Source organism: Strongyloides ratti (assembly GCF_001040885.1).
Source record: "Strongyloides ratti genome assembly S_ratti_ED321, chromosome : 1".
Taxonomy (NCBI): Eukaryota; Metazoa; Nematoda; class Chromadorea; order Rhabditida; family Strongyloididae; genus Strongyloides; species Strongyloides ratti.
Window position 1 is genome coordinate 5,391,539 of NC_037307.1, and position 15,311 is coordinate 5,406,849.

Below are 15,311 nucleotides of genomic sequence, written 5' to 3' on the forward strand. Positions count from 1 at the left end.
ATTTTACTTACTTTTAATCAAAATAAATTAATACTTTTTAAATCATGTTTAAACTTAGATAGAATTATTACTTAGTTTAGATATCAAAATATAAATATAACTGTTTGTCATTTTATTTGTTTTTAGTTTTATGAATGATTAAATGATTCCAAACTTTTATATTAAAATCATATTAACATATATATCAAATAATGTATTATTATAAAAGCAATAACTTTATATGAATTAAATATTTATGCATTTTTCATCAAGTAATAAATTTAATCAGAGATAACATAACAAATAATAAATGTTTGTAGATGAAATTTTAGAAGTTCTCTTCTGTTTTCATATATATAATAATAATGATTTTAAATTCTTTTCAAAATAGGGATTATGTGTATTGTATAATGTTAAAGAAGAATTAACAATTTTTGTGGAAAAAAAAAAGATAATTTACCTTTTTATACACTTGTAATAGTTTATAATAAAAAAAGAAGTAATAATTAACAATAGTTTTTTTTTGTTAAAATTTGAAGATAAAATAACTTTTGATGACACAAATTTGAAATAATTTAGTAAAATTACTGTAATAAAAAATTGTTACTTTAACTTTTGTTGCCATTAAAGTTTATTAAACATAATTAAATTTAATAAAAAAAATCATTATTTCTATAACTTCTTGTTATATAAAAATGCAACTTTTGTATTTGAGTATCTTTAACCATAATTTTATATATGCCATAATTAAGTTATTTATAAGTTGATTGAAACAAGTCAATGAAATAAATTTTTTTTTAAAATAAAACTTTGACAGACTATGTTAAGTTTAAAATTTTTATTGCTTACTGCATTTAATTATAAAATATTCCAGTATACAATTTAAGCAATATGTTTATCTTAACTAAAAGAAGGAAAAAAAAAAAGAAATTCTTTTAATTATCATTTTTATTCTTTTCTTCATTATTTTCTTAATTTATATACTTTAATTTATTTTTTTTATGCTTCAATAAACTTTACTTTGAATAATTGATCAACTTTTGTATAGTAGTATTTATGTTATAATAAAAAATTTTTTTCTAGTACTTATCTTCCTAATGATTAGATGATATAATTTGACAATATTTTTATAATATCAAAATAATTAACTAAAATTTTGTGATGTTTTAACAAATTAGATGTATTGATAATTTTTATCTAATCAAAGTTTTTTTTTAATAATAGTACAATCACTATGTTACTCCATTTCATAACTGAAATTTAAACATTTTCTTCTGGGTAATTAATTTTTTAGTCACTAACTTTGAAAATAAATTTAAAATGTTTGGTTGTCTCTTTTTTTTTATTTGTTTTTTTTATTGAATAGTACATAATTTAGTTTATAAACTTTAAAGCTTAATTTTAATTTAAAATAAAATAAATATTAATAAAATATAATGTAAAATTGATCAATATATTATTTTATTTATTAAAATAAAAGTTTTTTTTAAAAATGAACGAAAATATACTTTAATTTATTTTGAATTAAATATTAATGATATTTATGACAACTTTAGAATGAAAATTTCTAATAATATTATTATAAAAAAAAAATATTTAAATTAATGGAAATGAAAAGATTTGTAAAAAAAAGAAAGTTTTTTAAATAATATATTATTTTAAATTGAATTAATTTTTTAAATCTCAGAAATATCATTTTGTTTAATTTTATTGGTTTGAATAATAAAAAAATTGTTAATAAAAATAGACTATTGTAAGATGTTATGGATAAAAATGAGTGACAGAAAAAAAAAACAGTAAATTTTTTTTTACAACTTATAAAAAAAAAATGACATCAAATATAAATATATTATAACAGTTAACTAAAAACTTACATTACAAAACAGCATGATAAACAATAATTAAAAGCTTAACTAAATAGTAAAAAATGTTGAAAAAAAAAAATTTAATATTAACCGTTGAAAATTACAAACATCAACAATATTTATATTCTCTATCTGATAAAATACACATTCCAATTGAGTGAGAAATGTGTCAGAGAATGTTAACGACTGAGAATATAAATAATTGAAAAGCTTGAAAGAAATACAACAATGTTCTAACAATTTTTATATTTAAAGTAAGAAATATAAAACAATTTTATTTTTCAATAATGAAAAATGAAAAAAATTCAAAATTATACAAAATAACTACTATTACATAACAATTAATTATTATTTATATGTACCAAAATATAAATATAATTATTATAAAAAAATATATATATTTTAAAAATATAATTATAATCTTTTAATCTATTATTTATTAATAAATATTTGTAATATTTTTACGTTAAAAAATTAATTAATTATCATAAAAATAAATATAATTTTTTTAGTTATAAATATGTATAAATTTATAATTATTCTTAATATTAACAAATGATTTTTTTATATTTTTTTTTATTTTTTGATTCATTGCATAATATAAAAAATGATACATTCAACTATGTATAATTATTTTTCTATTTCATAAACATTTTTGACCATATCCCCATCCAAATTAATTTTAACATTCTATGGAAAAACCCTCAAACAATTTGTTAGACTCTACAAGATAACATATACCGCTACGAAGTGCTGTATTTATATACTATTTCATGTCTATCACTTTCTGCTTACATCAACCCACAGAAATATACCAAGTCTAATTTTCGTGTCTTGCTTATTCTATTCTTGTTGCTGTAATTTCACCAGTTTTGTTGGAGTTGCTCGGTTACATCATTATTTGCCTTATGGAATATAAAGGAATAGGGTATTAAATTTGGTGTTAGTACAATATAATAAAGGTTGTACAAAATGGATTTGCTTAAATTTTTGGAAACTTTAACAAATAATCAATCGGTTGATGAAGGAGATATTAATTCATCTAATTCTATTAATGAACAATCTAATGAAAATGATTCTATTCCTAAAGAGATTGTTGATAATTTAGTTAATGTTATTGTTAATACATTCCAACGAAGACATAAAAAAACATATGAAGAAGTTATTACAACAAAAACATTGACATCAGAAGCAATGATTGAATTATCTATTATTGGTGCGGAATTTTTATATCAATTTTTTAATAGTGCTCACATTAGTCAAAGTAGACCTATTGCTGAATTAATTTGTGATAAACTTAATGTTGTTCGAGATATAAGATTTACAGGATCTCAAGGTATGTCTTTTTTATTATTATTATTAGTATTTCTTTTTTTAATTATTTATTTTATTAGGATTATTGTATAAAAAGTTAAGAAGTAAAGCTTCTAATAGACTTAGAAAACGAAAAAGAGATCAAAATGTTGAGAATAATGATGTATGTGAAAAGAAAACTAATCAATAGTGGATATTTAAAATTCAAAAAATTATAATATTTATATAATTCTATTACCATCAATGAGTATTCAATAAAATTTTAATTTATAAGTCAGGTGACATTTCTATTTATATTTCAATGTTACATTTTTCAATTGGAATACAGAAATATAACGTTTAAAAATTATGAGAAAAATCTAATGTGCTGTTGTAATCGATGATAAATGTTGACAATATATATATATGCTATAGCCATTATATGTTTGTCGAATTTTCTTTTTTTATAACAATAAAATAAAATATTTTTTTAATTTTGTTTTACATGAAAAAAAAAGTATATTGATTTAAAATTGTTATTTACAATTAAATACTAATAAAAGTAATTACAATTTTTTTTATTAATTAATTAAATTATTAGAAGTTAAAAAAAATTTTTTTCTCAAAATACAATTTTTACAAGTAATAAAATATAAATCAAAAACTTATTTATCATAATTTATATATAAAATTTAAAAACATTTTATTTCATCAATCGTTACAATAATATATATGATAAATAGTTTAGAAATATTTGTTTAACATGATGGTATAAAAAAAATTTTCCTATAATTTTAAAAAATAAAATTTTATGAATTGTTTTATTAAGTAATGTAAATTTTTTTTGCTAAAAAAAAAAACTAAAGATAAATGACAATAGTATGGTTAAATTTTTTATATGTTTGTAAAATTTCTTTTTTGATTTTAAATAGTAGTTAAAATAATACTGTAATTAAATATATTTGTTAAGGATACAATTTAAGTATTTTATGGTTTGATTGAAAATAATTATCCTCAACATATGTTATATTTATTAAAAAATTGAAATTTCAAGAAAAATTATCAATAATTTGTATTAAAAATTTTAAAACTAAATTAAAGACAATATTTATTAAATTCTGAGTTAGGTATTTATTTTAAATATCAATTTTTTTATCATTTTTTAATTTATGGAATTTGTTAAAGTAATTTAAATAATTTTAAAATTTTAAAGTAATCGTTCTAATGAATTCATAAAAAAAATTAGCATAATTTGAATGTACTATGGGTGAAGTTGGCTTTTTTATAAAATAATTTACAAACAACTTACATCACACTTATTAGTAAACAGCTTATAAAATGTTTTATCTTATGATGTTTTTTTTTAACTTATCTCAAGGATAAATGGTAATTACAAAAGCATTATTCAGATTTTGAATAAAAAAAACATCTAATATGACAGTAATTATTGAGAAAATCTCCAAAATTAATGTTACTTTTTTTTTCTACAAAAATTTAGTACTTTTTCTACTCTTTGTAAATGAATACTTATGTCTCTTTTTTTTTTTTAATCTTTTTTTTAAAATAATTATTATAATTTTGTTATTCTTTAGTCATTGGTTCACTGTAAATCTTAACTTTCTCTCTGTTTCCTCAAATATTTTCCTCATTATTTTAATTTTATTAACAATAAGAAATTATTTTTCAATAAATCTTTTCTTTTTTATTATTTTTATCAAATGATTTCCTTATAATATTTTCTTATAAAAAAAAACATTTTTTTTGTTTCCTTTTTAATAATAAACAATATGATTTAAATCATAACTATCTAACGATGTTATAATCATTTTACAGAGAATTATAATAAAATTTCCCCACTAGTTTAAATAAAATTTAAATAAATCTGTTTAATATTAGAATTATTTTCACTCTTTAAACTATTAATTTTATAAAAATAAAAAAAAAGAATATATATTTTTAATCGTCCCAATGGACATTTAAATAACTGCGTAAATATGATTTCATTTTATTAACAAACTCCATACATTTAAAAGTCTATCATTCTTTTATAACTATGACACTTTTGCAGAAATTATGTAAAAAAAAAAGAAAGTTATCAGTTGTCAGAAATAACATTACATAATATTTTATTATTTTTATAATTTTTGTATTTAAATGTCATTTAATAATGTAGATAGTTACTTTAATATATAATAAGTTATAATTAGAGAGAGTGAATGATAGATGAAAAAAAATATATTATATGCCTACTTTTTAAAGAATATCAAAACTTTTAAGCTTTTATGAAAATATAAGTAAATAGTAAATTTTTGAATTAACTCATTAGCTTTTCATTGCATGTCATTAATCTAATTTTATCTTTAAATATTTAAAGTTAAAAATGTAATTGTTAAGATATATATTTAGATAAGTTTTAATAATGATAGCAAAAATAAATTGACATCATTGTATTAATATAAATTTTAGAGGAATGTGATATCTAAAATTTTGTAATAGTAAAAATATAACTTAATTTATTTTTGTAGTAATTTAATAAAAAAAAAGAATTGTTTTTAATCTAATATTGAGTTATTAAAAAATACAGTTATATTAAATTATAAGTATATATAGTATACATCAATCCCAAAAATATTTTATTTACAAAAATAGAAAAAATTGTTTCATACCCTAAATATTCTTTCTTTTTTTTTGTTTAATTTTGTTTAATTAAAAAAAATATATATAATATGGTTGTTCTTTTTTATCATAAACAGAATTTAATTTTTTTCCATAATAAGATCATTAATTTGTTGTTTAATAAGATTTAAAAGAAAATTATTCCTATCATTATTTAATAGGTTTCCTAAAGTTAGTATTTGTTTATCATACTATATTTATAAATATAATTATGAAACACAATTAGGATACTAATTATTACAAGTTTATTTATTAAACATTTTTTAATTTAAAATGATAAAAAAAATTATAATAAATATCTAGTGTAAATGTTTATTTTTTTAATCTTTCTTTTTTTTTTCTCAATTTTTATTGCAATATTTATTTTAATTAAATGAAAAGTGTTTGGCATTTTTTAAATTTTAAATTCCATTATACTATCAAATATCACTGAAGATATACTCCATTAAATGATAAAAATTTTGATTAAGATATTTTTTTAGTTAAGATTTTTAGTCAAACAGTAATATGTTTTAAATAATTTATGCATTATACGACTTATTTAAATAATAAAAAATAAAAACATTCAATTTATTTTTTATCATATAAATGCTTTATATTTAAAGTTTTTTTTTTTATCATATGCGTTTTAATATAATTCATATATTTTTTTTTTTTGAATATAAAAATTATTATAGTAATAGAATGTTATTAAAAATTAAAATAATTTTAAATGCCAATATATAAGATTTAACACAATAATTTTAATTATATACTTTAATTATACTTGTATGAAAACATATATTAAAAATTTACTTTATTTATGTTTTAAAATTTTTTTAATTTCAGTCCAAAAATTATTCTGTATAAATAAATTTTAAATGATTATAATATATGTTGGAAAAAGTTTAAAAATTAATTATTAATTATTTTTCTGTAATATTTAATATTTTATTTAAAAAAATTAGAATGGAAAATCAGTATACATATGTTGTGGTATTAATTATAATTATTTTTACTGGAATAATTGGAAATATTTGCAGTTTTTTGGTATATACCAGATATGCTACATCTATAAATATTTTGTTAACAGCACTTTCTGTTATTGATATTTGTTTATTAATTTTAGCAACACCTGTTTTTGTGCTCCCATTTATGCACAAAATGTAAGTTACAAAAAAAAAAAAAAAAATAATAATTTATATTAATGTTATTTTTTATTTTAGTTTCATAGAAGATACTTTTCAGGCATATGTTTTACAATATATTTATCCTTTAAATTGTATCTCACAAACATGTAGTGTTTATGTTATGGTATTTATTACAATTGAAAGATGGACAGCAATTGCAAAACCTTTACATGTTCGTTTTTGGTGTACAACAAAATCAGCAAAAATGATTCTTACTGGTGTTATAATATCTGCATCAATTTATAATATTCCAAGATTTTTTGAATATGAAATTATGTAAGTTAAAAAAAAAAAGTTTTTTTTTTTAATATTAGAATTTTTAATTTTAGAAAAGATGAAGAAGACCATACAACATTTAAAAGAATATTACGTGATACTGTCTTATATCCAAATTATATGGTTTATTATTATACATTATTATATCTATTAACTCATTTTTGTATACCATTTGCAGCTATCATATTTTTTAATATGCATGTTATCTTTTTAATATTAAAACAAAAAAAGGAAAGATTAAATCTTACCTCACAAGTAAGTAATATATTATTAATTTTTTTATATTTTTTATATTTTTTATTTTAGCAAAGAAAAGAAATTAAAACAACTGTTATGCTTATAATTGTTACCGTTATGTTTGCAATTTGTAATGTTCTAACATTTATAATGAATTTATGGGAAAATATTAATCCAACACTTTTTAGTGACCCAAAAACACTTTCAATGGCTTATATGTTTAATGATTTGGCAAATTTTCTTGTTATCCTCAACTCAGCATCCACATTTATAATATATTTTCTTTTTTCAGAAAAATATCGTACCCTCCTTTTTGATATCTTTCGTTATGGATGTACAAAAACAAAAAGAGAAAATTATTATAATAATACATTTAGTAGAAGTTTATCAATAAGAAATCCATCTTCATTTTATAACAAGACATCCTACATAAAATCATCCTCACCATTGATATCCGCAAATAATAATTCTAAAAAAATTAATAACAGTATAAATCAAACCAATTTATCAGTCAATTCACAAGAAAATCCTTCAAAATGTGTATTATCAAGTGATCAAAAAAATTCAACATCATTATATGATAATCAAAATGAAATATGTAATGAAAAAAAATTATCTACCAATGAGGTAAATCAACAAATGTACAGGAAATTATCTAAGTGTGCCAAATAATAATCCAAAATTTTGTCAATTTTTTTTATAAATTAAGTCGGTACTCTACATAAATAATATAATAAATTAAATCATGTCTATTTAAAGAACAGATAATCTGAAATTACTTTTTTCCCTTAATGAGATCTCATTTATTAAATAAAAATTATTTCTAATAACTATAATAAAATTTTTCTTTCTATGTCTTAATATATTTTATAAAGAAATTTATAAATAAAATTTTTATATTTCTTAAGTATATATAATTGTGTACGTGTATTTTTATCTTTTTTTTTATGATAATGTTAACTAATTCAAGATATTTAAAGAATTAATTATTTAGTGTTAATCAACAGATTATATGATTTCAAACATATTTAAATAATTTTTTGTGAATGATTATATTAATATTGATTTATTTATGTTTATTTTTAGATAATAAATACAAACAACTTTACTAATACTTTAGTAGAAAGTTAAAAAGTCATTTTGAAAAGCTTTATTTTTTTTTAAAATAATTAGTATGAAAATATACTTATTAATATTTTCAAACTATTAGAATTTTTTAGTACAATAAATAATTAAAAGCATTATGAAAAAATAAAAAAAATCATAATCAACCAAATAAAATAAAGTTTTACTTAAAAAAATTAAAGATTTCTACAATTTATAAATATATAAATAACCATAAAATCTAAATTTTTAACCTAAATTTTTCAAAACAAAAATAATTAAAATATTTAAAAATGTTCTAATGATGAAATCATATTAATATTTAAACCAATATAAAAAAAATAAATTTTAATTTATTCAATATTCAATCTGCCATTTTTTTATTTCAATAATTTTTACTTAATTATGTACCAAGTTTATTTAGTTAACTTTTTTTTTTGATGTTTCAACAATTTAGAAAAAAAAAATATACAAACATTTTAATAATTCATAAAAATTTTTTTCTTTTTTTGCTTTATCTACTACAAACTTTTATATTTAATGAATAACTTTATGTATTATTTTTAAGTAAATAAATATCTATTCAGTTTATAAAAAAATACTTTTTTACTTTATTTATTTCTAATTTATTAAAATGTTTTTAATGATTAAATTTAATTTGAAAAAAAAAACAATTTATTTAAAATTGTTTTAGTAAAAAAAAGAACTTTATTGTTACGTTTACAAAAAAAAATTGTTTTTTTTTATTTAACTAGTACAACATATCTTTAAATTTGTTATTAAAAAATTATATTATGAAAAAAAAAATATTTCTTTTTATATATTTAATTATTTAAATGTTCTAGGATGGGTAAATATTTTAGAGGGAATATAGAAAAAAAAATATATATATATATATTATTTTTATAATTTAAGTAAATATATAAAAATTTCAAAAGAGAGGTACACATTACCAACAATTTATTTTAGTACGAAAGCATGTAAATATTATGCTTAAAATAGACAAGATATTCACTAGCATTGTGACCTGTTGTAAATATATCCTTTATTATTTATGTTATTAAAATATTTTAAATTACTATATTTTTATTATATTTGACTTCCAATTATTTTGTTAAAATTTTTAATTTTTTAAGATCATAATGGATTCTGATGGTGAGCTTCAAATATGTGAACAAACTGATAATAATGGTACTATAAATATTGAGTATTCTTCTAATAATCTTAAAAAATGTTTAGGAAGTCAAATTGAACAATCATATTGTATTAATAATGTAACAGAGAAAGATCAAATTTTAAAAGAATGTCATCCTCCATCTGATTGTTTAAAAACTTTAACTCAATCTAATAATATCAATGATATAATTATGAAAGATGAAATATCATCTAAAACACCAAATATTAATGTAAATAACAGGAAAAGAAATGCTCAGGGTATACAAAAAAAAATTATTACTCCATTAATGAAAAATGCATTAAAACAAAGTAAGAAGGAAGTGTTATTGTTAGATAAGAATACTCAAAAAACAGAAAAAAATAATTTAAATCTTCCTACTATAAATGATTCTGATGTTACAAAAAAGGAAGAAACAAAATCTAGTAAAATACGAAGTGCTATTTGTATAGATATATCAGAAGCTCCACCTGTAAAAATTCCCAGAAAACCAAAACCATCAAATTCTTTATTGAATAAAATATCAAATGTTAAATTGACTAGTTCTCGTGCTACAACTTCCGCCACTCCTACTGTATCTAATACCACAGAAAAAACTACAAATCCGGAAACAGTTGACCGACAACCATCGAATTTAATTATCAGTAGACTTAAGAAACAGTTTAATTGTTCTAAAGAGGAAGCTGTTAGAAAATATGTTGAAAAGTGTAGGGAAGAGAAATCTAAATTAAATAATACTTGTAATGAGGAGAGTAAATCTATAGTCCAAAGTAATGAGATGCCATGGATACCAAATTTTGTCTTTCCTGGTAAAAACCATTTTACTAATTTATCAGATGCAGATCATAAACGTTATGTTGCCATTATTATGAACTTAATTCAACAAAATCCTGAATTTCGTTTTACACATAATGTTACTGAATTGAAAGATTTTGATAATCGACTAGTTCCAGAAAGAGCACTCTTTCATAAAATTTCATTTGAAGCTATTGATTCTAGAAAAAAATGTTGTTATCAATTTAGGTTACCTTATTGGAAGAGGATGATGTATATGTGTGCTGAGGCAAGGTCTAAAGATATAAAGAATTTTAACAGAACAGAATATGAAACTATTGATAATTATGAATGTGATTCTACTATTGAACCTTTACCTTTAAGTCTATTAACTATAGCTAAAGAAAATCATGGTGAGGGTCCAATTATTATTTTACCAGATCTTAGAAAAAAATGTGTCTTTGATTCAAAAATAGTAAATGATAAAAAAGTTTTTCACAATGCTAATAGTATTTTAAATGATAAAAATGTAGAAGTTATTTCATCAAATTACAATACTAAAGTTGTCATGGATGTTTCTACATTTTCGAGGCTTTTAATTGGAAAATGGGGATGTGATAATTTAGAGTATGCATTTCCTGTTACTGTTACAAAAGAATTTATTAATGGTTCTCTAGAAAATGTTGTAACTATTTGTAAAAAAATACCTGCCGGTTCAACATCAACAAGAACTTTGGCACATCGAATGATGAAATATGTTGTAAGAGGAGGAGTAGATAAAAATTATTTTGATGTACCACAGGAAGTTTCTAATACTTCTGAAAATAATTTAGAGGTAAGTGATTTTGCTCCCTCCTCTCCAACTATTCCTACTTCACCAAAAAATGAAGATAATAATATTAATCAAAGTTCCGGTGAAAATATGAGTGAGCAGAAAATGAATGGAAATATTAATTCTAGTCGTGGAAAAGTATATCATGTTTTAAATTTAAATGCTCGTACCTCGGACCCCTTTTTCAATATTTTAATTCGTTCAAATTGTGCAGAAAGAGATTGTTTTGGAAACAAAATGTCTGTTTCTCATCATATAGAATATTTCCCGGAAGTTGGGGCTGAAAATTTATTTCCGGAAGAAATTGTTCAAAATTACATAAAATGCTTTTTTAGAGATGCAAGTCATTCAGTTATTTTTAGAATTCATAATTCAACATGTAATGTTTTACAAAAAGAATTCATTGATCTCAATAGATTGCAAACTCGAGTTCACAATGAATGTTTAAATATATGGAAAAGTGGTCTTCAAAAAGTTAGAAATATATTAATGAAATTGATGACTGTCTCAGGGGGTGAATATTTATTACAAGAGGATGGAAACAGTTATAAACTATATTCTGAAGCAGATACATTTGAAGGTGATACTGAAGAAACACAAAATTATTTTCGTAATGCTTTAAAAGAAACAAATGAAGAAGATCGTTTAATTCGATGTCGTGAACTTAATTCATCTGAAATTTTCAATGGTATTTCGTATCATGTGCCTTTAATGTGGAATTTTGTCCTATCTCGAATACCAGGTTCACTTCCAAAAAGAAAAAGTGCTAATCAAACAAAATTTCATAATAATAAAGAAAAACATAAAAAAAATCATTGATAAATAGTATGAATTATTGTAATTAAAATATAATGGTGAATCAATATTTTATTATTTTATTTTAAATATTTTATTATTATATACATATCTGTATTATCGGTTTTATATTTTATATATCAATTGTTGTTTTTTTTTTCTATTTAGAATAACTTTTAGATGACAGAAGTTGTTTTCCAAACAATAAATCGCCGAAAAAAGAAACTTTTTTTGGATGGACCAACTGAGGTCAATTCAATCAAACAACAACTTATGGATTTATTTGATCCTATATCTGAAGGTGAGATTAATGGGAAATTTGATAAAGTTGATCATGGATTAATATATGCTGGGAAGTTATACGATGATAAGGATATGTTTGATCCATCTCGTGTACGCCCTGATTCATTTGTTCTTTTCTTTAGAGTAGGTGTTGAAAAAAATGATGAAACAGATGATGAAGATAATGTTCAAGAAGAGGATGATGGTCACAATAGTGAAAGTGATGGTGAATCAATGGATATTACTGATCCTAATTATAGTGAGTCTTCTAATAATGAAGATGATTTTGGTGAATCTTTAGATGTTGATGGTATACAAGATTTTTATCATGAGGTTTTAGATGAGGATGTTCATATGGAAGATGCTGAACATCATGGTGAAATAGTACGAGAAATATTTGCTTATTCAAGTAGTACAGGTTCACATAGTGATGAAGATATGGCTGCTTTAAGTGAAAATGATATAGATATTGGTGATGGAGTTATTACAACTGCTGATGAAGATGATGAAGATAATGAGTCAAGTGATGAAGAAACAGCTGTAGATGGTGAAAGTGATCAATTAACAAACTCTGGATTAGATAGTTTATCTTTATCTGAATTAAATGAAACTGAAGAAGATGGAAGTGAGGAGACAGGTTCAGATAATGAGGATCTTCGTTCAGTTGAGATACCAGAAAATTATCCTGAAGAAAAAGATCCTACAAATTCAACAATGGCACAAACGATAAGATCTACAATTGGACTTGGATTTACATCTACAGAAGTTAAAGCTTGTTTAGAATATTCAAAACATGATACTGAATATGCATTAAATATTTTACTAGTTGGTTTTGATGATCTTAAAGAAGCTGATTGGTGGGGTGTTGCTCCTTCAGCAGAATGTAATCCTAGTAAAATAGATAGTTTATTGTCCGCTGAATCCTTTCAAGATTTAAGGTTACTCTTTCAAAGACAACCATCATTTTTAAAATCTTATCTTAAACGTATCCAAAAAATTCGTCCTGAATTTATTGAAACTGTAAAAAAATATGAAGATATATTCATTAATTTAATAAGTGTTCCAACAAGATTACCACCATCTGTAGATGATGATATGTTTGATGAAATGGATGGAGTTCCTTTAAGTTCAATGGTTATGAATACATTTACCCGACATGGGAACAATGATATTCATGCTATTCAAAATATAATTGATGTATTAAATTCACCTGAAACTCATTATAATGATGCTAATGCTACAATTTCTGAAGCAGATGAAGTTGTGATTGAAAGATTGATGGAATTTACAAGAAAACCTCGTGACGTTGTAAAAGTAGCATATCTTCGTGCGGATAAAAATGAACTATTAGCAGCAAATGTATTGTTAGGAATTGATCCATTTTAAAATAATTTTTTTTTAATCTTATATTATATATTTTTTTTCTATGTTAACAATATTTTTATTAAATGTGATATCAAGAAAAGTTTTTATTTGAAAACATCAATCACATAAAAGAATAAATAAAATACAATAATATCCTTAATTATCTTGTTTTTATTGTCTTACTTGTTCTAATAATTAATTAAATATTTTCTGACCTGTTTAAAAAAAATATTATATAAAGAGAAAAAAATATATATTTTTTTATCAGTTTGACTATGAAAGTTTATACTTTAACTTTCATCGCCTCGTCTTTTTCTGGTGTCGTTCTTTTGATATGCCTTCTTGCAATGACAAACATTTACATGGATGTCAATACAAGTTGGGATCAATTAAATAATGACATGGAGACATTCAAAGGATTAACAGAAGATTCATGGAAAACTATTGTATTGGTACAATCAAAAGCATCATCAATGCGTCATAAAAGAGAATATGAAAGTGGAGGTGATTCATACAATAGCGGTAAACAAGGTTATTCATCAGGTGCATTACCACCAGCTGGTGTTGAAGCTTCACCTCCTGCTGGAAATAGTCCACCAGATGCCTGTAATTGCAGAACAGGAAGAGATAATAAATGTCCACCTGGACCACCAGGACCTAAAGGTGCTTCAGGACCACCTGGTCTTCCTGGTTTACCTGGTATTGATGGTAAAAATGGAGTAGATGCTGAGGACCTTGCGAGAGATCATGTTGAAGGAAACTTCTGTATTACATGTCCATCAGGACCACAGGTAATTATATAATAACATTTCTTTTATAAAATTTCTTTTTAGGGACCACCTGGAGCAATGGGTAAAGCTGGACCAAAAGGAAATAAAGTAAGTTATTATATTAAAAAAATTTAATTACGAATAAATTATTATAGGGACGTACTGGAGATCCTGGTAATAGAGGACGTGATGGTCATCCTGGAAGACCAGGTGAAATTGGTGTACCAGGAAATCCTGGAAGAGAAGGACCACCTGGAAGTCCAGGAGAGAAGGGTCATGATGGTCGTTTAATAATAGGACGTCCTGGATTAAAAGGAAAGAAAGGACCACCAGGACCTCCAGGACCACAAGGAAGACCAGGAAAAACAGCACCACAAGGACCTCCTGGACCAGTTGGAAAACCAGGAAACAAAGGACCTACAGGTCCACCAGGAGAACCTGGTATTGTTGGTATTGTTGGACAAACAGGAAAACCAGGAAGAGATTCAGGTAAGATAAATTTATTCTTAATTTATTTAATAATTTTTAGAATATTGCCCATGTCCAACATCAACTCTCACCAAAGAAGGAAGAAAGTAATAATATTATATTTAACATTATTTTTTTTTATTTCTTTAAAAAATAATTTAACAATAAATAATATATTTAAAGTTATCCTATTATTTTATATTTTTTAATCATTAATTAATGTATATTTTGATATTAAATTAATCAAATCTA

At 21.8% G+C, this 15,311-nt stretch overlaps 5 protein-coding genes across 5 annotated transcripts; all 5 read left to right on the forward strand.

The window, feature by feature from the left end:
- Positions 1-2,816: 2,816 nt before the first annotated feature.
- On the forward strand, positions 2,817-3,348 carry SRAE_1000172800 (Hypothetical protein; the record flags this gene model as incomplete). Its single annotated transcript, XM_024648718.1, has 2 exons — positions 2,817-3,180; positions 3,239-3,348. The coding sequence occupies 2 exons, from the start codon at positions 2,817-2,819 to the stop codon at positions 3,346-3,348; spliced, it is 474 nt and encodes a 157-aa protein (XP_024502668.1).
- Positions 3,349-6,761: 3,413 nt separating this feature from the next.
- SRAE_1000172900 (FMRFamide receptor) lies at positions 6,762-8,167 on the forward strand (the record flags this gene model as incomplete). The annotated part of the gene is made up of 4 exons (XM_024648720.1): positions 6,762-6,958; positions 7,019-7,258; positions 7,312-7,513; positions 7,565-8,167. The coding sequence occupies 4 exons, from the start codon at positions 6,762-6,764 to the stop codon at positions 8,165-8,167; spliced, it is 1,242 nt and encodes a 413-aa protein (XP_024502669.1).
- Positions 8,168-9,741: 1,574 nt separating this feature from the next.
- Positions 9,742-12,198, forward strand: SRAE_1000173000 (NMDA receptor-regulated gene protein 2, C-terminal domain-containing protein; the record flags this gene model as incomplete). The annotated part of the gene is made up of 3 exons (XM_024648721.1): positions 9,742-9,790; positions 9,839-10,480; positions 10,538-12,198. 3 exons carry the CDS (start codon positions 9,742-9,744, stop codon positions 12,196-12,198), a joined length of 2,352 nt encoding a protein of 783 aa, XP_024502670.1.
- Positions 12,199-12,354: 156 nt separating this feature from the next.
- SRAE_1000173100 (XPC-binding domain and Ubiquitin-associated/translation elongation factor EF1B, N-terminal, eukaryote domain-containing protein) lies at positions 12,355-13,842 on the forward strand (the record flags this gene model as incomplete). Its single annotated transcript, XM_024648722.1, has 3 exons — positions 12,355-12,551; positions 12,600-12,715; positions 12,758-13,842. The coding sequence occupies 3 exons, from the start codon at positions 12,355-12,357 to the stop codon at positions 13,840-13,842; spliced, it is 1,398 nt and encodes a 465-aa protein (XP_024502671.1).
- Positions 13,843-14,096: 254 nt separating this feature from the next.
- Positions 14,097-15,170, forward strand: SRAE_1000173200 (Nematode cuticle collagen, N-terminal domain-containing protein; the record flags this gene model as incomplete). The annotated part of the gene is made up of 4 exons (XM_024648723.1): positions 14,097-14,612; positions 14,655-14,699; positions 14,747-15,080; positions 15,121-15,170. The coding sequence occupies 4 exons, from the start codon at positions 14,097-14,099 to the stop codon at positions 15,168-15,170; spliced, it is 945 nt and encodes a 314-aa protein (XP_024502672.1).
- Positions 15,171-15,311: the final 141 nt, after the last annotated feature.